This window comes from Macaca nemestrina, chromosome 10 (assembly GCF_043159975.1).
Source record: "Macaca nemestrina isolate mMacNem1 chromosome 10, mMacNem.hap1, whole genome shotgun sequence".
Classification (NCBI taxonomy): Eukaryota; Metazoa; Chordata; class Mammalia; order Primates; family Cercopithecidae; genus Macaca; species Macaca nemestrina.
The window spans coordinates 137,401,899-137,426,332 of record NC_092134.1 but is presented as its reverse complement, the minus strand read 5'-3'; the positions used below and the strand labels follow the sequence as shown (position 1 = coordinate 137,426,332).

General features: G+C 48.1%; 1 protein-coding gene across 1 annotated transcript in view; it reads right to left on the bottom strand.

Moving 5' to 3' along the window:
* LOC105484171 (anoctamin 2) overlaps window positions 1–24,434 on the bottom strand; it is a 363,016-nt gene that overhangs the window by 221,458 nt on the left and 117,124 nt on the right. The window contains exons 7-9 of the mRNA XM_011745546.2: window positions 22,642–22,697; window positions 21,364–21,405; window positions 14,776–14,840 (exon numbers count right to left, since the gene is read on the bottom strand). Of these exons, the coding sequence (XP_011743848.1) occupies window positions 14,776–14,840; window positions 21,364–21,405; window positions 22,642–22,697 (163 nt within the window). The remainder of the gene's footprint in view (window positions 1–14,775; window positions 14,841–21,363; window positions 21,406–22,641; window positions 22,698–24,434) is intronic.

Genomic DNA, 24,434 nt, shown 5'->3' with positions numbered 1-24,434 from the left:
CCTCTTTCTAAACCTTCTCCCGGAGCAGGACAAATTAAATGAAAGAAGGGCTGGGAAGTCTCCCCTCACTGCCTTACAATCAAGGAGGAGCCACACTACCCAGATGTGCTGTTCAAGAGAAGCGCCCTGGTCCCTGGAATACAAGAAGTCAGAGAAGCCTCCTGGAAAAACATCAATTGGAAAAATCCACCGCCAACCAGCCCTTCACCAGTCCTCTCCCCTGACGAGTTTGCTTATTGCTTGAAGTCTGCAACTCACCAGTTGTTTATGTTCCTAACCCCGAGTTCAGGGGCATCTGCAATTTAATTTGAGCCATGGATAGACAGGGCTGCTCTCTGTTGGAGTTGCAAGAGCATAAACAACCTTCCAGGCTGAACTCTGCATGGCATTCCCTAGCTCCACCCCTAGGGACCGATAAATACCATCTATCACTTTCTAAGATCATCTCCAGCAGGCCCAGACCAGTAACTTGTCCCCAAGGCTGGAAGATGTCACTTGAAGTGAATGGAAAGAGAGTAGCTGGGATGGATTGGTAAAGATAGGGGATGAGAGGGAAAAGGGGTGAAGGCTTAGGGTTATTGGAGGAGAGAGGAGGAAAAAATTCAAGAGGACCAGCGAGAGGCTTAGAGGGAGAAACACGCAGCTATAAAGCCTGGGGATAAATCCTCGGGGGATACTGGGGGACAGCAAAGAGGAGTCACAGCATTGGGCATGTTCCCAGCTCATTCACCATGGGAAGCCCACGTCTCATCCTTCTTCACTGCTCACTGGCCCTGCCAGCCCATGCTGGAGGTTACTGTCACTTCTCACAGACAGAGCACCCCATATTAAATTCATCACTCACTGTCCACCTATAGGCAACACACTATTGGTTTATGTCACTGGTTGTGCAGATAACAGCTCCAGTTACCATGAAGAGAAAATATTGAAGGCAGCATCCAATGGCAACAAGACAAGGGAGCCCTTCCAGTCCTCTTGTACACACACACACACACACACACACACACACACACACACACACAGAGTTCCCATGCACCACCCCCATGGGACAACTCAAAGCCATTTGGAGCAGCAGTTCCCAGGCTGGGCCCCTGGGCCTTCCCAGAGAGTATCTTGGCCTTCATGCCAGGTCCCCTTGCCATGCAGCTGCCATCTACCCTCCAGGCCAGCAGCCCCTGAGATGCCACGCAGACTTTTCCATTCATCGTCCAGAGCTCCTTAAGTGCCTCTGATACACACCATGTGTCCCAACAGGAAAACACATACTCATCAACTCGACAAAACGCTCCAGATGTGATCAAAGCCAGAGAGGCAAAGAAAAGAGAGATGGGGGTGTTCAGGAAGGGGGAGAGGCTGGGGGAGAGGAAGGCAGAAATCCAGGAACTTGGTTGAGGGGACAGGGGGCAGTGCCCCTGGGGTGGTGCTTCCAGTGGATGAAGTCTGCAACTAGGTCCAGACTCTTTGATTCCAATCCCTGGTTCAACTTGGCCTCCCTATGAGATCCTAGGCCCTGCTCCCAGACCAGCTTCAGGATTGAGATTCTATCTCTGAAGAACCGTAGAAAGTTAGTCCTGGAAGGAATGCACTAGAGCACCTGGTCTACCCTTCCTTTTTAGATGAGGAAGGCGATGTGTAAATAGACCTACCTGGAGTGTCATGCACCACCTCTGACTCCACACATTCTTCTAACTTCCGGGTCAGTACTGTCTGTATTAAACTTCAGTGGGTTACAGTGGCACACATTAAAGGCCCTTCATTTGAAAGTGGCCTCAGACACGATATCACTGTCCCCTTGCCTCCTTAGCTCTAGTAGAGGATTTCAGTCCCTTATAGAGTGAGAAGACGAGCCTCGGTGGCTTTTAAGACCCCTCCTAGACCTAAAATTCCTAAGCCTTCAAGATCTATGGCAAGCCCCCCTCACTTAAGGAAACAGGCCTGTTTTGCTCCAAAACCTCCTAGAGTCCCTTTGCCATCACAGCTGCACATCCAATCATATTCTCCGCCTCCCCACCACCTCCCCGGGAGTTGTCTGCATGTCTCATCAACACAGTGCTCTTCCCTTAAAGTGGAGCAAAGCAGTTAAGATAATAGGCTCTGGTGTCAAACTGACTGGGATTTGGGGCAAGTGACTTGTCTACTCTGTGTCTCATCTTGAAAATGATGGGGATGAGGATTGTGCCAAGTTCCGTAGAGTCACCATGACGATTCAATTAGATCATGCACACAAAGGGCATGGTAAACTGGCCCTTGATGAGTACAGGCTGAGTGATATGTTCACAGCAGTCATTCACATTCCCATTAATGCAACCACCATGGGTGAGCAGGGAGAGATGCCTCATGTCCGCTGGTGCACAACCTGGTGAGACCATAGGTTACTTATGATGTCAGGGGGATGAGGAGAAGAAGAGACAAGAGGCTCTGGGCCCAGAGTCACGATGGGCAGGCTTCCCACAAGTCCTTCTGTAGGACAAAGCGCATGTAGGAGGAAACCATCCTGTTAGACACAAAAAGCACAATCCCAGTTCCTTTCCGGTGCCTTAACCAGAAGAAAACCCCTGATCCTTCAACTGATGACAACGGGCCATGCCAGCACCACCCACAAACAGGCACCCACATAAGCCAAAGGTTTCAATGATGTACCCTTTCCTTAGGGTACAGTCCAAAATCCCTAACCAGCCCAAAAGCTCCTCCATGATCTGGCTCCCCACAAGTACCTCCACTACAGAGCTGAAGCTCCAGCATCCCAGTGCCCTCCCCCAGCAGTAGGGCTATACATGGTGGAGAAGCCAGACTCAGGAGTTCAGATCCTACCTCTCTCACTAACCATGTGACTTTGGGCCACTTATAATCTCTTTGTGCTTCAATTTCCTCTTCTGTAGGAGGAGGATGATAGTATCTATCTCGACGGGGTGTTGTGAGTTAGCAAATGTGAAGGGGTAGAACAGTGCCTGCCACACAGCAAGCATCTAACTGTTAGCTGTTGTCATTATTTTCCTCATCTTTGCCCGGATCATTTTTGTTTTGACCCATCTGGCAAATCTTATTAGTTTAAATGTCACTTCCTCAGGGAGATCTCCAATTAGGTTGGATGGCCTTACATGTCTACTCCCATTACACTTCTGTCCTCCTCTCTAGTAATCTGTGTCACACTTCTGATTAACTATGCACTGTCTCCCCTGCTAGGTCATAAGCTCTGTTGAGGCCAGACCCAGCTGGACCATAGGTCCAGATGTGCCTGAGACAGTCCTGCCTTTTACCTGTTGTTGCAGTGTGGCAGACTGGATTTGTGTCAGTAAATAGTAACTCCTATACTAGCCTTCCCGGTTCCATGGAGTTGTGCTTGGCCACATGACTTGCTTTGGCCAATGGAATGCAAGCAAATGTGAGATGTCAGCAGGTACCGCAAGAAGTACTTCACATTTTCATTCTTTCCTGTGCTCTGTTGATTCTCCGTGAGCAGAATGTGTCCCAGAAGCCATTGATCTAAGCAAAATGTGCAGACCTGGGGCAAACTAAACACAATGCACAGCCCAGAGCCAGGCCCAACTAACCCTCAGCCTGAAACAGAGCTTTCCCATTCAACCCAAAGACACATGAACACAATACAGAAATGACCTTTGTTATAAGCTACCGACCTTGGGATCGTTTGTTATGCAACATTAATGTAATAATAGTTGACTAGTACACACCAATCATTATTAATAGCTCTCACTTTCACTCCAAAAAGTGTACCCAGTAAGATGGTAAATTATCTAACTGTCCACCATCAGTCCATATCTATCTTGTTCATCACTTTAACTCCAGCACTTAGTACAGTGCCTGGCACAGAGAAGGTGCTCCATGAATAGACCGGATTAAGTTGAACTGAATTATATGTTTGTTTTTTGTTTTTGTTTTTGGAGATGGGGTCTCGCTCTGTCACCCAGGCTGGAATGCACTGTCTCAATCTTGGCTCACTACAACCTCGGCCTCCAGGGTTCAAGCGACTCTTCTGCCTCAGCCGCCTGAGTAGCTAGGATTACAGGTGCTCGCCACCACACCCAGCTAATTTTTGTATTTTTAGTAGAGACAGGGTTCGCCATGTTGGCCAGGCTGGTCTTGAATTCCTGACCTCAGGTGATCCGCCCACCTCAGCCTCTCAAAGTGCTGGGATTACAGGCGTGAGCCACCGTGCCCGGCCTGAAGTACATGTTTCTTAAATCTCTTTCCTAAAACGTCAAGTCTTTGTCCCACCTGGATGCTGAGAGGTCTGAGTCTGGGGGCTCTGCCTTCTTTTTCTTTTGTGTCATCCCCATAAAGATGCGCCTGATGCTGCTAGCTGGCTGCCACAGCATGGGAGACCTAACCTTCTTAATGCACAGAAGTCAAAAGAGCTAGTATTTCTAAAAGGAATGTCATCTCATGGGAATGGACAAAGAAGGGATCACTGCAGGATGAACAAAAGGAGAGGGACTGAAGCATAGTCAGAGAGATCTACGCGAGGCATCAGCTGAGGCTTTCAGGAGATGCAGGGCCTCTGAGTAGGGCAGGGACCCCCTTAGTACACGGCTGATTCGCTTCTCTCTGCCATGCAGCTTGCCTTCCTGCCCCAGGGCTGAGGACTGGGCAGAATGTCAGCCTAAGGAATTGCTGCCATTTTGTTACAGTTGATGACAGCTGGAAATTACACCATTGCCCTCATCCAGACTAAAATGTTCAAATGAAAAGTTAAAAATCCCAGTCCTCCGATCCCCTGTCTCTCTTGACTAGGTTCGGTTGAATATGGACTGTATGAAAGAAACCAATGAGGCTGAGCCTACAGCTCTGAGGGTTTCCCGAGTCCTTGCTGCAGGCTGAGTGGCTAAGGCTGAGCTCCCCAATCTCTTCACGGCTGAGCCAATCAATTTGCCAGAGGCAGGCAGTAATTCCTGGCAGCTACCCAACAGTCAACATCTTTGAATACCTTGAGATAATCCCAAGAAGGTACTAGAAGATAGCAGTCTCCCAGGCAGGGATCTTGAAGGTTTGTGTATTTTTTTTTTTTTCCTTTCTTATGTTTGTGACTTCCAGACCCACAAAATGCTGTGGTTTTCTGTTTCTAAAACAGAGGCATGTGCCTGTACAAAAAGCCTGGGCATGCCGGGCTAATTAAATTTAGCTATCTTGAGGCGATTGTTGTAACGTGTGTTCCGCTGATGTTATTCAATGTGTTAAGACGTTTTCTGTTTATGTTGGTTACATAGCCATGTGGTGTGGGTGGAGAACATCACTCCAGGGAATACGATTAGCAGGACTGAGGCGCTCAGGGGTTCCAGGAACATGTGGTCAAACAGTGGCTCCTGGGATCAAATAGTTGAGCCGTGTCCCTGGTAACTCACCCGATGCCAGTCCCCTTGCTCCTTCTAAGGCAAGATCAGTCCCTCAGGTCTACCTGATATCTTGATTCCCACAGACAGAACTGCACCTGCCATCATGCAGCCTAGAGATTTTGTAGAAGAGACGCAACTATAGGGAGAGGAACTTCAACAGGTCTGCAGGGGCTGAATGACTTGCCCAGAGACTCCCCAGGAGAGATGAGGGAAGAACTGAAACTCCTTGTGCCTACTCTTACCTGTCCAGCTGGGAATACAATGAGACATGAAAGCCTTCCTTAAGCCCTCTGTTTTTCCACCTGCCTAAATTCCAGAGAAACCACCACCTGAGATCCTCTCCTGAAATTCCCCTACCATCATGTCCCCTGTCTAGCTCAGCCCCAGTGCTTTCTTCTCAGCCATTCTTCTGCCTCAGCCCCTTCTCAAATCTCTTACCTCAACATCTCCTGACCAAGAACGCTTAAATCCCAATCTTGTAAATCCCCCAACCATATTTCTTCTCTCCTTCAAATCTCTGATTTCTGCTTAAAACTCACCTATCTCATACATCTCATTTTTGTGTGATCTGCTACCCTGAAGCCAGTTACTAAGTCCTTCAAAGCCTCTCTCTATCTTGCCCAGCACTGCTACACACAGCTTTGTGCATTAGTTACCATTGGAAGCTACTTGACAGCTCTGTGACCTACCCGAGAAGTTTTCTTTTGTGAGTACCTTGTGTCCCATCAGTACCCTTCAAGATCCCATTTTCCGCCTGCTTTGAGGCTTCAATACCACACCCAGTACAAAGCTCTGCATTCAGCAGATCCTGATGCAGGGACTGACTGTTGCGCTGTTAACAGACTCAGAGCTCTACTTTTAAGAAAAATATCTGATAGGGTGGATTTTTCATGACCTTCCCAAACAAGCAAGGGGGGCAAAAATACAGCTCTTCATAGTGAGGGCCCCCTGCTGTAGCATCCTCACTCTGGTCCCAGTGCTGAGGCCCCTTGAACTTCAGAAACATCATTTCACCCTCACTGAGAAGCAGAAACAGACATTTCCAGCACAAAAGCAGGCCCTCTAAAAGTTCCCCCACTCGACAGAAGCCAGATTCCAGGATGAACCGTGGAAGCGTCTTACTTGTGCACCCTGCTAACTTGCTTGGGTGTCTGGTTGCCGAAGCTGCAACTGAGACAAAGCAGTAAATTAGAATTGGGAACAGAAGCTACTCAGTTGACAAAAGCAAGAAGTGACAGCTGACAATCTGACAACATGGAAGGAGTCAGAAAAAAAAAAAAAAAGATCATAAAAAAATAGAAATGAAAAATCAAAAACATGGCATTCTGGGGTTGTTGAACAGAGGCCCTGAGAGTGAGACGTTACTCATGCTAGGCACAAAGAGGGATGTTCATAAAGATGGCCCCATTATAAGCCAAGGTCGACTACGGTCAGCGTGCGGCCCATACCGGAAGACCACACCACGGTTTTTCCCTGGGAGATGGGTTATCAAAGGGATTAACTCCAGAGGGCTGGAAACCCAGCTAGCCTGAAATCCGCTGAACGGAAACTCTGTGGCACCTTCAGCTACAGAGTACTGTGAAAAGACTAAAAGTTTCTAGAGTTAGATAGGCCTGGGTTTGATTTCCAGATGAGCTTGCTCTGTGGCTTTGGGAAGCCTTTACTTCACTAACCTCAGTATCCTTGCCTGTGAAATGAAGATAACAATATCCACTTCACAGGGTTGCTGTGAGGCACAGAGGTCACAGACAGAAAATGCATACAGTGTATTGATTTACAGTCATACATTATGATTATACAATATTTGTCAAAGCTCTTAAGCTAAGGAAGCATATGATAGTCCACCACTTTAATGAATATTATAATTTCCCCCACAGGGAGTCAATAATTATTTTTATTGATTTAACGAGACCTACAGCCATCATCACAGTAGTTGTACAGCTCTTCATCTGAATCCTCACAGTAATACTGTGGGCAGGTAGCACAGGTGCTATCATCCCTATTTCATAGCTGAGAAAATTGAGGCTCAAGAGAGAATGACTTACCCAAATAATACATCAACTGGAAACAAATCTGGAGGTAAAACTGAGTTCTTTTCTCTCTTAACTCACTGTTCCTGGTCTAAAGGAATGTCCCTGGGCAGGTACATCAGGGTTTGATAAACACATTCACAGGCACACTATCCATCATTTGACTGTCAGCCTCACTCCTTCTCCATTTTGTTCCAAGATAGGGAACTCTTACTTGTTTCAGTCCAACATTATAAAGACGCCTCTCCAAATCCTTGATCACATTACTTTTCCGTGTGTGACACAGTCCCAGCCTGGTTATGTTTTCTTTAGGTGTGATGACCTAAGTCAGACACATGTGAGGTTTTACCATGACCTGGTAAATCACTGAGTGATGCAATCCTACTTTGGTTTTCAAAAGTATTCTGAGAATTCAAGGGGTCTATGGTGCTGCATCACATCACAGTGATGTTTCTAGAAAGAGTTACAATCATCCCCAAAGATCCCTGCCTGATGCAGAGCTGATACCTCTGAGCCCATCATCACAAATGGCTAGTCGAGGGCCAACTTTCCCTCGTGATCTTTTCCATATGATGTTTTCCTACAGCCTCACAGCTACCTTCTATAAATTTTCTCCATCAGCCTCCAGAAAACCCAGTGGTCATCGGCAAGCATGGAGATTTCACTTTGAACTCAAGCTCCTTGAGGGTGGGGTCATGCTTTCATCATCTCCGTATCTCCAGGATCAGTGTCTGATAGTGCAAAATATGTATTGGCTTAACTGCTTCAGCGAGGTGTATGTAAGGTTCTTTCTCTTCCAACTATCACCACCAGTGAGTCCCAAGAAAGACGATCACAACGATAAGGCTGTGTGGGGAACACATGTTGATATGAAAATGCAGAAAGGCCTAGGAGTATTTGGGGTGTGGGAAAGAAAGCTTAGATATACGAGCACTGTTGTGAACACAATTGTTATTTTCAAATATTTAATGGGTTGGCCTATACAACAGGGTACACTTGTTCTGTGCAGCTCCAGGAAGCAGAACTAAGACCAATATTAGGGAAAACAGCAGAGTTTTCCTTCTAGTTCATGACTTCCTAGGGGCTAGAAATGCCCAAGAGAGAAACAAACTGTCCCAGAGGTAAGGTGCTCCCTATTCCAAGAAAAATCAAGCAGAGGCTGGGCATTTGCTAGATGAATATGCTGCAAGAAAAATTCTTCATTCCTTCCTTCCAGGGCCAGGTATCCAACTGTCTGACCTCTAAGCTTCATTTGTCTCTGTGACGCTATGGTTTGTTCCTAGAGGTTCTGGATAATTGAAAGCTTACTGTACAATAGGGCCAAGATAGCACAAATACATAGCTTATCATATTTTTCAGACTAATATCAGTTTTTCCTCCCTGGGGAATGACATAAGCTGATCCAGGAGGCAATGAGCTGGTGCCAGACAGCTCCTTCCTTCCCCAGCTCTGCCCTGGAATTCCAGGTGGCCACGGGGAACTTGTGGAGCCTCCTGGTGCCTTGGGATCCACCATCTGTATCATGTGGCTGATATGACAGGAAGAAGGATGAAAAGTTTAAAACAGGAGCCACCATCTCTGGAAGGCTGTTGTGAGGCTAGACAGCCACCCTCAGAAGACCAACACAGTCATTAGCTGCCACCTTGAACTGGAGCTGGTAGCATTGTACTCCAGCTCCTGTTTCCATTGGTCAACCACAAGACCAACAGCCTTCCTTCTGAAAGGGTACAATTGGAGGAGAGTAGCACTCCGTGGAGGAAATGAGAGAAAGGAGACTGTAGCAGAGCCTTTCCACAGTTTGATGGGATTAACAGCATGACTTATATCCTGATCTATAAAATGGACCAGAATGTAACAGCACAGAACATAATCATCCTTGTTTCTGCTTCACCTCAACCAGCTGCTGCTGCTTTTTTCTGTCTGCCTTCTCTCACACCCTCAGAGGTAAAGGAAGAATAGTCTTCAAGCCTATGAGGTATTATTTCCTTCTAGACTGCAAAATGTTTTCTAGCTAAACCCAACCCCCAAGTGATAAGACGCGTGCAAATGCCATAGTGCTGATTCCACGTGTCATCTCTCCTTAGCTTCCCTTCATGCATCCAGCCTCATTTCCTTCCAACCCTGGATTCCCTGCTAATTCGTGGGGCAGAGCAAGGGACTTGGGCCAGGTTGGCAGGGAATCCTTACAGACAAGCTCTGCAAGCCAAGTTCTTGATCTCACCACTCCCAATCAACAATGAGGAAGGATCTGGCTTTGAGTCAATGTGATTTTCAGTCATTAATATCAGGCTAAACTATAAATCCTTATACAGGGCAGTCCAGGCTGGTGATAGACACACTCTTTCACCTCATTCGTCCTTCAGAAAACAACATTTCTGATTCAAGGGCCACCTCTTCCAGGAAGTCTTGTCTTATTCCTCTGGCAGCAATTACTCTTCAAATGTGATCCCATACTGATAGGTTTGAACATTATTATAGTCCTGAGAGCCCTCACTGAATCCTGTCCTGCACACATCTGTCTCCCTACATAACTCCTAGATCTTAAAGGCCACAAGCTCTCCCTTCATCGTTGTTGTCCCTCCCCATACTGCCAAGCAAAGAGACTTGCTCACTGTAAGCATCAGTGAATGTGTGTTGTGTTGAGCTGAATTGCCTCTCTCAATCCCAATGAAAAATCAAGGAGAAAGCAGCAGGACTAAGGAAATAAGTAATCACGGATTGATCAACGTTTTTCTCTCTCCATTCCCTCCTCTAACCCAGCCGTGGCCTGGCCAGTCCTTCCCCAACCTGGCCTGCTGAGAAGCCTCCTAAGAACACAGCCTCCTCGGTCTCCCTCCAGGGGGCGCTCAGATGGATCACAGTTCAGGAGGGTGGCAGCGGAGCCCAGAGACAAGGAGGGATGGATCAAACCACAGTGTCTGGCAGCAGTGCTGGGGAACCCTGGCAAGGACAGTGACCTGTGCCTTGCAGTAGGAGGGAGAGCCCATTCCTGGCATGTCAGGCTAGAGCGGGCCGGTAGAGATGTGTAGTAAGGTTGGGGCACAGTGCCACCCAAGGGCTCCTGAAATGGTAACCCCATACAGATCACTCTCAGATCCTCATGGAAGCTGTTCCATATCTCAAGGCTCCAAGCTGGGACATTTCTGAGAGAACTCCAGAGGTTCCACATGTGTGGGCTTCATGCCCAGGGCCTGACTTTAAGTGCAGAAAGCCTCACTCATGAAGTGAGCACCCCTGGAACAGGTGGGAGTGAGTCAGGACCATTACCCCTCTTCAGACTACAGGCCTAGTTTGGTACAGTGAAGCTCCCCATGCATTATCCCCTTGGTGAACTCCCACAAGTCAACAGGTTGCAATCCCTCTGAGCTGAGTACAGTTCTAGAACCCTCTCTTTCCCATGCTGTCACAGGCAGGCAGCGGCAGCTGCTTTAGAATAAACTTTTTGGACATAAGTTTCAGCAGAGTATAGTCAGAAGAGAAATCAAACTCAGAAGATGCTTCAGACCTACGGTTTTGTCTCATTCATATCAAAACGTCCAAGCTAAGAAAATCAGCCTGGAAGCAGATATTAATTTTAGTCAAAAGATAGATTATGGCCCTGACTAGTACTGGATCGGACCTGTACAAATCCAAAACCCCTCCAGTCCCCCAAGTTTTCCCAGAAAATAAGGGCTGTTTTCCTCCTGGGTTTTAGGGCATTGAACCAGCGAAGTGCAGGCGGAAATGTCCTCTTCCAGCTGTGACGACCCTCTTCCAGCTCCCTAAAGGACTAGAAGAGCCATTTCGGTCTAGCTCAGCGTCATTCCTTACATTATCAGTCACAAGCCGTGTTTCTGCCAGGGCACAAGTGCTGCTGGCTGGAAGTACCCAGGAGGTCTTCTGGACTGGGGTGCACTCACTCATCAAGGTTCCTGCTGGATACCTCCCTAGGGAACTTTCCAGAGAGCTCTCACACACACTCACACACACACACAATCCTCATTCATACACACTTTATGCACACACTCACATACACTCTCACACTGACACGAACACACTCATACCCACTCACACACACATACACTCACACACTCACACACTCACACACACTCACACACAACTTACACACAATCCTCATTCATACACTTTATGCACACACACATACACTCACACTCTCACACTGACACACACTCATGAACACACTCATACCCACTCACACACATACACTCACACACTCATTCACACACTCACACACATACACACTCATTCACACGCTCACACACATACACTCGCACACACATCTACACAAGCATGCGCACACACATTCCACACTCTCATACACATACACTCACCCGCTCACATTCACTCATGCACGCTCACACACACACACATCCTCACATATACACACTTTCCCAGACACAAGTATTCTCCGGCACACACACACACAGTCTCACACGCACACACATTCACTCACACACACACCCACTCTTGTACATACACAAACAACACAGACACTCTCACACTAACACATTCTCACCCTCACACACACTCTCATACTGGCTCACTCACACTCAGGCCTGCAGGCCCCTGGTCTCCAGAGCAGAGGCAGGATCAGGAGAGCCCTATGGGGCTGGAGGCCATCAGCAGTCTCACAGTGCAGCCTGCTGGGCACGAATGACGCTGCAGCCGGGTGGAGGCAGGGGCCAGGGGTGCAGGGAAGGGCATCCTGCTTCCCCTCTGTCGACTTTCAACATCCAGGAATGGTGTCTCAAACCCCAAGACTCAAAATGAGGCCTGAAGGCCTGCGGAAGGGGAAGGAGAGCTAGTCCCGGGGCCTTCCACATACAAACAGGTCTCCCGCCCCATGAGCTCTCAATGGCTCACACAGAGGTTTTAGAATCTTCCAAACAATTGGCACAGAGGAGGAGCACCAGGGCTCCAGAGGAGGAACAGAAGCTTGGCGCTAAAAATGAGGAGCTGAATACCCAAAGAAATGGGTGGGAAAGACCTTGGCCAGGCCTGTGCATGAATTATCATGTTCCTCCCGTGCCAAGATTCCCCTGCTCCGTCACTCTTCCAGCACAGACCATATGAGGGCAACTTCTCTGTGAGGCACACGGAGGGTGCCATGCATGGTAGTAACTAGTCATGGAGCAAAACTGCCATGGTGTGGGGCCTGGGATGGCTCAAGAAGGGAGCCACAGGCTGGACTCTGCAGGCAGGTGGGCCCCGACAGGAGGTGGCAGGAACAATGGAGAGGAAGTGGCAAAAGAGAGAAATGGTGCCAAAGAAGAATCCCCAAGACTCAGAGTTAGATTGGGAAGTGGGAAGTGAGAGTGAGGCCAGTCAGGGATTACTGAGGTCTCAGATTGTGTCATCATGAAGAGGAGGAAGGAGAGGACTTGGACAGAATCGGGGAAAGCAAGTTAGGACCATTTGGTAAAGGAGGATAAATTGAGGATTTTGGTGTGGAGCTCACCGAGTGTCAATAGCTGCTCCCTGCACGCTCCAGCCCACATTTCTCTCTACAAGTTTTCCAGGTACTTGCCCACCTCTGCTCCTAGCGTCCCCCACCACCATCCCTTCCATCACTTCTCTTTCCAGCAGTTTCTTGAGGTCAGAGAGTTCCTTATGCCACTGGGATGACAACCACCACCACCATCTGCCTTGGCTCCCCACACACATGCTGCTCAGCGTCCCTTCTCCTGAGGTTCCTTCCTCCTCTCCCTCCTGACCAAGCCTTGGCCTTGCCCAGGGGCCGTGGGAGTGTTCCGGGCCTTCTGATCTGTGAGGAGCTGTAGACAGCCTCCGGCCCTGCTCCAGCACACTGTGCCCTGTCTAGACAGATTTGAGCTCTCCATCCTCAGGAAGCGCCAGGCCCCAGAGCAGGGCTCCCCTCCAAAGGCAATACTTCCCCTGCAGGTGAGGCTGCCTTGGTGGCCAAAACCGAGTGCATGAATTTTTATTTTTTAATCATACTTTAAAAAAAACGAATGAGTAGTTGGAGAAAACAGGCGACAGAGTGGGTGGCCACTGGAGATCCAGAGAGAAAGATCAAAGCCCACCAAGAATGGAATGATCAGCCTTGGTGTGGCCCAGAGAACAGTCTAGGTGGCCCATGCCACATGAAAGGCAGCCAGGGGACGGGAGACGGGGTGAAGGAGCCTCGGTCACAGGCCCGGCATGTCCCTGCTCCCCCATCCAAGACCTTGGTTCATAGTCCTCAGCTGGAACAAACACCTGCTTCCAAGAGACATCCAACCAAGCTCTGTCCGCTGGGAGGGCCGCTGCATCTCTGTGTAGGAGGTGAGCTGCCCAAACTCTGGCCTCCATAAGGCTTTCTCTTTCCAAGAAGAAGCTGGAATTCCTCCCTCTAGACTCGATTCTCCTGGCTGCTGCCTCTCTCACAATCCCAGCCCAGGGCAGCCAGCCAGGAACATGCTCTATTCTCGGACTGACTAATTAGCTCATTAGGTGACTGCAGGGCAGTGAGTCCACCATGTTCACCATGGCGCAGCCTCCTCCTGCAGGCTCCAGCGGACCATCTTTTCCAAATGAGCACATTCTCCCATGTGAACCCACAGATCCCTCAGCTTAGCCTCCCAAGTTAGGACAACCAGGACCCTGAAGATCAAAGAGGAATTGGGACTTGCCCAAAGAAATGGTAGCACTTAGTGGCCAGGCCCAGACCAGAACTCACGTCTCCAAACTTTCAGCCCAGTGCTTTCACACAGTGCTGCAGCCCAACATTCCAGTCAGAAGACTGAGTTTCTAGAGCCCTGAACCCATTTTAAAGTAGTCAGACCTATGGCATTCCAGCAAGTTCTTTCAAAGGACTTTTCACTCATGTTCAACAGAAGCTGGGGAAATGTCCAAGATGCCAGAAAACAGGACATCATTCTGTGACAACAAGGAAGGGAAGAATCCCAGGGCCCAGTCTCTCCTCCCTTCTAATTTGGAAAAGCCATAAGAAGTCCACATTCTGTCAGGCCAGCCAGCATACTCCCAATGTGATTTGCCAAATCCACCCTTTCCTGGGTCAACACTGGCACTCGGGCATAACCCAAGAATCAGCTTCATCCAGGTTCTTCTCTAGACAAGACTAAGGAAAAGAAATGAGACAGCTCCATGCACCCCTCCCAAAGAACAGGCAGGAACAGAGACCACAGTGTTGAAGACCTCAAGGTGGAGGTCATGGTCTATCAATCTACAGGATCTTTTGTGCCACACAGATTCCATGTCCTTCCCGTGTCCCCAGCTGCTTCCCCACCCATGGGACACAGATGAGGGGACCATAGAAGCTAGAAAAGAAGATCCCTCCACGTGAGCAAAAGACTGCCAGAGTCAAAATGTTTATGATACATCTTTCAGGACTTGCATCTCCAGGATCCTTTCAAAAGTTCCCTACCACCTCTTACCTGATGAGGTCAATAGGTTGGAACTTATAGAACACTCCATAGCGCGCCCATTCTTGATATAGCAGCTAAACAAAGAAAATAAGGAAACAGGTTAGAGGTAGAGGTGGGAAACTTCACCTGATTTTCTCCATCCTAACAAGTCAGAATTTTACCCCCAAAGCCCAGCTTCTAAGAAATTCTCATGAGACATCCACGGGGAGATGTCCAGAATCAGGAGGCTACAGAAACTGGCTTCTCCTTCCCCAAACAATAGAGGTGAACTTTATCACACTCTGCGGCAGTCCTGCACCTGATGAGCAGAACCCCGTCTTCTTTATTCCCATGTCTTGCCTAGTCCAGCAAAACGAGCCCTGATGGTCGTGATTCACTCATTTAACAAGTATTTAGTGACATCTCCTTATGTGCCAGGCACTGTCCCCACACTGGATACAGCAGTAAGCCACAGTCTGCTTACACCCTGGTGTGGAGAGACAAATATAAACATATAAACAGATAAGATTTGGAAATCTTAATGAAGAAAAATTAATCAAGGTCAGGGAGTAGAATGTGAAGGAAGGGAGAGGAGTGGGGTGCTATTGTAGACAGGATGGCCAGGGAAGGCCTCTCTGAGGAGGTGACCTTGAGCTGAGACACAAAGGAAGGGGGCAGGGTGTCCCAGGCTGGACACTCTTCTTGTGCAAATGCCCCAAGGCAAGTGCATATGGCATGTCCCAGGAAGAACAGGGAACCGGTGTGGCTGGGGCAGAGTGAGCATGGGGAGAACGTGGGAGACAAAGTCAGAAAGAACCAGGATGGCCAGATCACTTGGGGATTTGCAGGCCATGCTAAAATCTTTGTATCAACACTGGATGAAATTTGGATTTTGAAGGAAGCCACTGGGAGATTTGCAGTAGAGAGGCAAAACAATCTGAGATTGCAGAAGGCTCACTCTGGTTGCTGTGTGGAGAACAGACAGAGTGATCAGAGGCACAGGGAAGTTATTGGAATGGTCCAGGGAAGAGATGATGATGGCTTGCACCATGGGGGCAGCAGCAGATATAGTAAGAACTAGTTGATTCTGCTTAGATTCTAAAGGTAAAGCCTATAAGATTTACTGTTGGATTGGATGTGGGATGAGAGGAAATAAGAACTTGGCCTGAGCCACTGAGTCATGGTGATGCCTTTTATTGAAATGAGAAAGACTGTGGGAAGGACAGGTTAGTGGGGGTGGAATCAAGAGCTTACTTGGGGATGCATTTTTTGAGATGCTCTTTGGGTATCCAGGGGCATGGCGAGCAGCTAGATATAACAATCTGAAGTTCAAAGAAGAGTCCAGTACATTTGGGAGTTATTGAAGAGGAGGACATTTTGTAAAGTCATTAAATGATGGATGTTATCACCAAAGAAGAGATAGTAAGTACAGAAGAAGCCTGAGGTCTGGGCCCTGGGCATGCCGCCATTTAGAGGTCAAGAGGGTGATGAAGAACCGGTAAAGGAGACAGAAGGAACGGCCAGTGGTGTGGAGGAGAACCGGAAGTGTGTGGCATCCAGGAAGCCAAAGGGAGAAAAGGTTTCAAAGAAAAGAAGAGGATAGCCAAGCGCAGTGGCTCACGCCTGTAATCCCAGCACTTTGGGAGGCTGAGGTGGGCAGATCATGAGGTCAGGAGATCGAGACCATCCTGGCTAACACAGTGAAACCCCATCTCTACTAAAAATACAAAAAACTAGCCAGGCGTGGTGGTGCACGCCTGTAGTCCCAGCTACTCGGAGGCTGAGACAAGAGAATGGCGTGAACCCGGGAGGCGGAGCTTGCAGTGAGCCGAGATCGTACCACTGTACTCCAGCCTGGGCGACAAGGCGAGACTCCATCTAAAAAAAAAAAAAAAAAAAGAAGAGGACGAGCAGTGTCAAATGTTGCCAATGGGTCAGGTCAGATGAGCAGTGGCCACTGGATTCAGTGGCTTTGAGGTCACCGATCACCTTGACAAGAATGGTCCAGGAGAGGGGTAGGGGCAAAACCGAACACATTAGGCCAGAGGCTATCTGGGAATATTTCTGCAGCAACTTTATCAGAATCAGCGTGTGTCTCACTAAACCTGTGTATCAATTCCGGTAAATAAAATCATTCAGTAAGGCATCATCATGAGACCTCATCTACATACCCATCCTGAATCAATATTGGCACTTTATCAAATTATATGTCTGGAAGTGACAGATTTATAATACAGCTGCTATTTTGTTACATTATTTATGCTCCTACTACATCACACACAACTCTCGAGGAAATCTGTCAAGGAGAACCTACTCTAACCGGGTACTTCGGAAGCCCGTCTGAACATCAGCCCTACAGGGAGCCATCCTGTTGACCTAAGAATCTTTAAAGATATGACATTAAAATGGAAATGAGAACCAGCGATCTTACTTAAGGGTGGTAGACTTTTATTATCACAATGTCTTCCAGCCACTGCAAAACGGGACCAGAAACTACACGGGTCCTGAAGAGGCAAACTGCACCAGCAGTTCCACCACTTGCAATGGAGGAAACCCGGATACAACAAGGGGTTACTCCGTGCATGAAGGCAGAGGAACATCTGAATTCACGAGCACTGCTGCTGCTCACTCCAGGGCGGTGGCTCACCTAATCTTATTGTTATTAGTACATCTCCTCCTCCCACGTCTTGGGTGCTTCTAATGCCTGAGTTTTGACTCTCCTGAGTGCAAACCCTGGGCTCTCCAGCACCTGGTTGTCACAGTGACATCATGTGTGGCCCAAAGGGGAGATAAGCTTGCATCAGGAGATGCAGGCAGGGCACCCTCTCGAGAGCTATGGGACGTCACTGTCTGCCTTACAGACCCTGACCTCCGGAGCAAATTCCTCCCCAAGTCGTATGTCCAGCCAAACCTGAGCTTGAGAACACCTATCCGCCACCGGCCTGGAGGAAACAACGGAAAATGTTCCAAGAATCCAGTATGGCCTCAACTGAGAGCTGACCTCAGAAGCCTTTTCCCTGGCTGAATCCCAGACCTGCTGAAAGAGACTTCCAGAAAGTCCCTCTCTCACCATGGTCTCTTTTAAGCACAAAGATGTATCCATGGCTTGTGGATATACACGAGGAGGAGCCAAGAGAACTATCTGGGCTTGATACAGAAAAGCTAGAAGCATACGGAGGAGGCAGTGATCAGGCAGCCCCTGAAACAGAGAGCTGGAGCGACACAGCACCAAAGCTGGGAGGCGGTGCAGCAATTATGCCCGGATGCCCGGCCAGCTCACACGCCTTCTGTCACCTGCAGGGGAGGCAGGGAGGGAGGTAGAGAGTGCTGTAGACCCTTCCCAATCTTTAAGAAGGTTTAGTCACGGATCGTGCTGAACTCCAGCTTGCAAGGCCCCAGAAGGGACCAGCAGGCAGGGTGAAGAGAGGCACACTCTGGAGTCCTGCCCCGTAAGGACCAGTATGGTGTGAGTAAAGCACAGACACGTAACAGGCCCTTTAAACTTGCAGAGTCTAGAGCCTTCTAATGCAACTCTTAGTGAATCCCCTTTCTCCCTTAGAGGTTCACCATGTCCTCTCTTTCCCAACTGGCAAAGCCAGCAAATACACCAGGGAGGGATTACTGCTCCTTCTTAATGGACAGTGCCCGATTCCAGAGCCCTGGACGTAACCCCAGATGTGTCTGTCTGCCCCAAGCATTTACAGCAGGAACGATGGATGAGAGCATAGAAGCAGGAAGTTTGGCTCCCCAGGGATCACATTTGACAGAGGTCATCAATTTAAGGATTTCATGAGACTATAAAGGAACTCAAGTGTTAAAAACTCTTTGCAACAACTCTTTGTAATGCCAGAGAACATCAAGGTGTTTGGGACTCATGGCCCTCTCTGAGGCCACAAGCTCCTCAGACAGCAGCTAGACCTGAGACAGGCAGAAAGATGCTGTAGCCATCTCGGAGGCATTTAAGGGACAGCGGCAGCCTGAATGGAAGAGACTTGGATTCTACTCCCAGATGCTACGCTAACCTGTTTGAACATTTTAGTAAGTAACTCCACCTCTCCAGGTCTCAGCTTCTCCATACAGTAACATGAAAGTCGTGCAGCACGGCAAAATGAATCCCCAGTTGAAACCAAGAAGAAAAGTGCCTTTCTTGTCAGGAAGGTAAATTTTAAAATGCAGGACTGACTCTCTCTCCACAGTTTTCAGTGGGTCACTTACTAACTATCCACTAGGGAAGACAGCCACCTGCAAAGGCTAGAAAATCCAGGACTAAGGGTTTCTAGAATGCTAAAGGAAGTCACATCCAAAGTTCTGCTTTGAGTTCTCCCCTGTAGGTGGAAGAAGAAGCCGCAGAGAGTCAGTGAAAGCTGGGGAGCCCTGAGCAGATGGTGACAGCCACTTCTCGGGGAATTTCCAGGACACTAAGCAGCATTGGCAAATGGGGAACTAGGCAGCTGCTGGAAGCAGGAGGGACCCATCTACCCCCAGGCTGCTCCCTCTTCCGGTTGTCCTGGCTTCTAGGAAGGCAGGAAACCCTTGTTCTCAAGAGGAAGGAAGCTTCTTTTTTTTTTTTTTTTTTTTTGAGACAGAGTCTTGCTCTGTCGCCCAGAGCTCGAGTACAATGGCGCGATCTCCGCTCACTGCAAGCTCCGCCTCCTGGGTTCATGCTATTCTCCTGCCTCAGCCTCCGAAGTAGGTGTGACTACAGGCGTCTGCCACCACGCCCAGCTAATTTTTTGTATTTTTAGTAGAGACGGGATTTCACCTTGTTAGCCAGGATGGTCTTGATCTCCTGACCTCGTGATCTGCCCACCTCAGCCTCCCAAAGTGCTGGGATTACAGGTGTGAGCCACCGCGCCCGGCCAGAAGCTTCTTCCTAATGACCCTCCAGGAGGGGAAAGAAACAGACTTCCAGCCCTACCTGAGTCTGAGTCATGGAAACTGCACAATAGCACCAGGTGAGCTTCCGGAGAGGGAGACCGACATCCTCTAGAGCCTCTGGGCTTGCCTAGAATCTGCCTGCAACGAACCTGGCCTTGGGGAGATCATGGGAACAGCCACAAATTGTAAGGAAGAGTGAAGGAGAACATCCAGGTGCTGGTAGGATGGGCAGGTGGGGACACCATGGTAAATAATCCCTAGAGGCCCCAGAGAGGCTACCCTACACTGCAGCTCCCAAGCCTTCTCCATGTCCTTCATTATATCAGCCAAACAGAAACATTTTGTGATGGGAAATTTTTTTGTTAAAAGGCATCGCTGTGGTTAACAGTAATTTCATATCTTTCCAAAGACAAATACATATTTTTATATCTACAACATAGATATTGTAAATAGTCTGCAATTTACTTCTTCCATTACTGCAGGTGACAGAAGGCTGACTGACTTCTCCTATGAGCTGCTGTGTGTTCCTGGTCTCCGTAATGTTCCTAGACAGGCTGGGGTCACCACCACCCAGCAGGAGTTTTCTTAGGCAGGCAATGGATGGTGATCACCATTTAAAGGGAAGGAAGGAAAAATTAGAGAGTGGGAGGACAGAAAATGGTTGGGCGAGAGAGGTGAGATGTGGCGAGACATGCTTTCTCCTTTTCCTTTAAATCTGATGCGGGACTTTTCAGGAAATTAAACACCGAGACTATTAGCATCGGATAGAAAACAGATGAGTTAAGACATCGCAATACTACAGCAGATTCCCTGGGCAGGCAGAGAGAGGACATGTGTAAGCAATCACTGCAGTATTTCTGGAAAAGACCTTTTATGTTTTTAATACTTAACACTTCATAACAGGGACTAATAGGCAGGATAAAAAGAAGCCTGCTCGAAAGGCAACTTGGGGCATGAATGATTTTCCAGACAACAGAGTGGGGGAGGGAAGTTGCTTGAGCTTCAGGCTCCTCATCCCTCCCACCATCGCCCACCCTCCTCTGCTCACTAGAGTTGTTGAAGGTGGGGAGAAGCCAGCAGGAGGATGGCATGAGGGGATCATTGCTGCATCCCCACGGAAGAGGTTGGGGCCACGTTCCTTCCCCTAACGGTAACCTCCAATTTCTAGCTACTTGAACTACAAAGCACAACTGAGCCTCCCTCACATCTATAATTGCTCATCTATAATTTGGGAGTGGCTATACGCCACCTGCCTGCCTAAGAGAAAACAAGAATCACCTCAAGTTGACCCTCCAAAAGCCACAAGGGCACGGATCATCACATGTTTTAAGCAAGAACCCTGGATTTGAGGGCTAGAGGTGTTCCGAGCCCCATCTCTGTTTCCTGTGGCTGTGTCATCCAGGCCAAGGTGCTCAAGCCTTCTGTGTCTCCGTTTCTGCACCTATCAGTTAAGGAATCTGGACAGCCAATGTTTCTCAACTGGTGCTGTCTTGCCATGGGAAGATGGGGTGAGAGCTGTGTGGTGGGCGTTAGATCTATTTCAGGACAATTGGCATTGTGGCTCTCCAGGCACTAAGTGCAGTAGCAACCACACTCACATTTCCAAATACCTGGGTGGGGGAAACTGCTGCAAAGTAGATAAGCAGGTAAAGAGAACATCTAAGGCACCTCTAGCCACTTCCACACCCACCCGTAGTCTCTCATGCCCAAAGTCCAGGATGCTGCGTGAGGCAGGCTTACCTTCCTGTCATTCATATCGTCCTCTGGACTATTGTATTCACCCTGTGGGAGAAAAAGGGATGCTGGATAAAGCCAATGAAATTACCAGAAACAGGTGCCAAAAGAGAAAGGATTTTCTTTTTTTTTTATTTTCTAATATCATTGCTTTTTTTCACTCCCATTTAAGGAAGGTCAAAAGCATGGCATGGTAAGGGGCTGATACTCCATTTTCTTAGCCATCAACACTTGCCACATTTCCTGGGATAACTTCTCACACAAAGATGCGCCCCCCTCATACACTTCAGAGATCAGCCTATGCTCCCTCGTAGCAATGCAATGGCAGAGCTCCAGACCTTAAATGGTTTAGCCCATCATGTGAAAATCACCCGTGCCATGACGTGCTCACTCTGTCCATAACTGCAGAACTTAGCAGTGCATACGCCACTGCAAATATGTCAGGAATGAGAAGATTCCCATCAAGAAAATTCCTGCTGGGCAGTCAGGGAGCCCCACCTCAGCAGTCTCACATGGCACTACTGCATGGCAGGTGCCCAAGACCTGACCAGTCTGATGAATAGTGAAGCCATGGAGCATTTAGCTGAAGGACCAGTTACATTCTCATGAGTTGTCTTGAAGAATACCATTGCATTGTGTCATGGGAAGTTCATAACATTATTGTTCATAACATTATCTCCAGTCAAGGAGAGCTTGCATTACAGTCATTCTGTTTTCTTTACTTAACCAAAGCATCGTACAAGGAATTCTGAGAGATTTTCTTCAAAAAAAAATTTGTTTTAAATAATGATCTTTCGTTAATATATACCTGCATGTTAAGGAGGAATTTCACATCTGCACAAAACTCTCATATACAAAATACCACTTTCAGGCAGCCACGGGTCCGACAGCCCAGGTTAGGGATCACCCAGGCCTTTCAGTCTCCTTCCACCACCATCCACCACCCTCACCCATATCTCCTCCCTTTAATCACCTCATGCCACATCTGTATAGTCACACTTTTGCTAAAAACAAAGCCAGGGAGTACAGGGAAAGCTCAGACAAAGCCCAGTGTATTTTGTCTTCTGGGGAAATCATTGGCGAGACAGTTTGAGATGACTGGCAAAAATCAAACTGGGGATTATTGTCAGCAATGAGCAGTCCAGGGTCAGCCAAGGTATTTTAATGTCATGATTCACTCCTGCCTCACCCTGCAGGTATTCACCCGTTTCATTGCCACTGAAAAGTTGTGGTTTTCAACGTTCTGAAGACTACAGAGAGCACGCTGTTGAAAATGGTACTTACGTCATGAAGAGGGTAGGCAGCCTCATAAATATTGTTTGCAATCAGAGAGTTAATACCTACGGAAGAAAGGGAGATGAAAATAGTAACTCTGGGGCAGGCATTTCTCAACTTAACCCTTGTTTTTTGATAACTATTAAACTCTCACATGCCCCCCAGCTGAGAATCAGTGCATCCTCCTCTATATCAGCCAGGCTAGAACTTTCTGTCAAGCTCTGGTTCTTAGTACAAGAACAATATTTTTTCATTCCCTAAATACAAAATGATGTTTTCACATCAAATACGCTGTCTCAAAGTTTACATTCCTCCTATCTTCAAAGATTCCAGTCATTCCAGTCCAATAACCTTCCACCACCGTCAGGTGCGAATCTCTGTGCTCCATGACCACGTAGGAATGAATGGCTGTATGGATCATTTTAATCATGATCTATAAAAGTATGTGTGAGAGCATTCGACTGCACTTTGAGCTCCTTCCTGCTGTTTCACAAGGCAGTGTTGGCTGTGACTGATCTGCCGTCTGGACCATAATATCCCTGAGGTGGGCAGGAAGCAATAGGGCAGTGGTTCTCAAAATGTGGTCTGGGGAACCCTGGGAGTCCTCATGAGGCTTTCAGGGGCCCCTGGAGGCAAAACTATTTTTCTAATAGCACTAAGACATTATTTTCTTTCTCACTCTTCTCTCACAAGTGCCTAGTGGGGTGTTGTGGCATGTGCTGCCATCATCCCCTGTGGCTAATGGCATGTGTTTGTGTATTCTGGTACTTTCACAATTTCTCAGCCTTAACTTCTCATGCAGTAAACATTGGTCGACAAAGCCATGCAAACACCCTTTGGGTGTTCCCAATAATTTTTAAAAGTGTGAAGTCACCCTGAGACCAAAAAGTTTGAAAACTATGCAAGAGATATATGTTTTAATTCCAACAGTGTCTCACACCACTTGCACGTAGCAGACCCTACTAAACAAATGTGAAATGAACAAATGGCTCTGTCCCTCCAACTCCATTATACTCACAACAGAGAACCTTCTGCGCAGCATAAAGTCATCGTTATTTACTTGTTTCATTCTTGGTTTTTTTCAGAGACTATAACGTGGTCTGTGTGTTCTGTCTGAGTAGGGATGGTCTGTCCTGGGTCGCTGGCTTCCAGACAGGAGGGATTATGTCTCACCAACTCGAAGTACCAAGGATCCCGCCATACGAGGATCCACATTTAATCATGGAGGGGGAGGAGAGGGGGAGTTTCTGGTACACAATGATTTCCCTTGTCTCGCACTTACTTTCTGCCCTGAACCGTTCTTTCCAAAGAGACTGTAGACTGTAGTGAGATGAGGAGATAATTGGTTTTGGAGGGAAAGATGTATGATGTCCAAATGCTAAGAAATCTGCATTTGCATGGCTCTGAATAAACGCCGAGGTTGGATAACAAATCTAGACAACATTTACTCATTAAAATTCATGGCTTTCCACCTCCCGCTCCTACCCAATGCCCCACCCACACGCTTAGAGACCGCAGAGGATCTCAGACAATCCTCTCCCCTCCATCAGCCTCCTCTTCCTCAAACCTCGCCCCCATTTGCCACAGTTCCAGGACATTGGATGGCACAAAGACTATTCTCCGGGCCCCACGTGGGAGCGGAGGCCCACGGGAGGCTGCCAGGGACGCCCGGTAGAAGTGGCCGCTCTTCCAATGAGTTGAGAGCTGAGTGTTTTGGTACTGCTGCGTCACCAAAGGGCCAGTCCTTTCCTGATTTTAAGTTTCCTCCTTGGCATGCACATAAAACATGAGAAATAACTTTG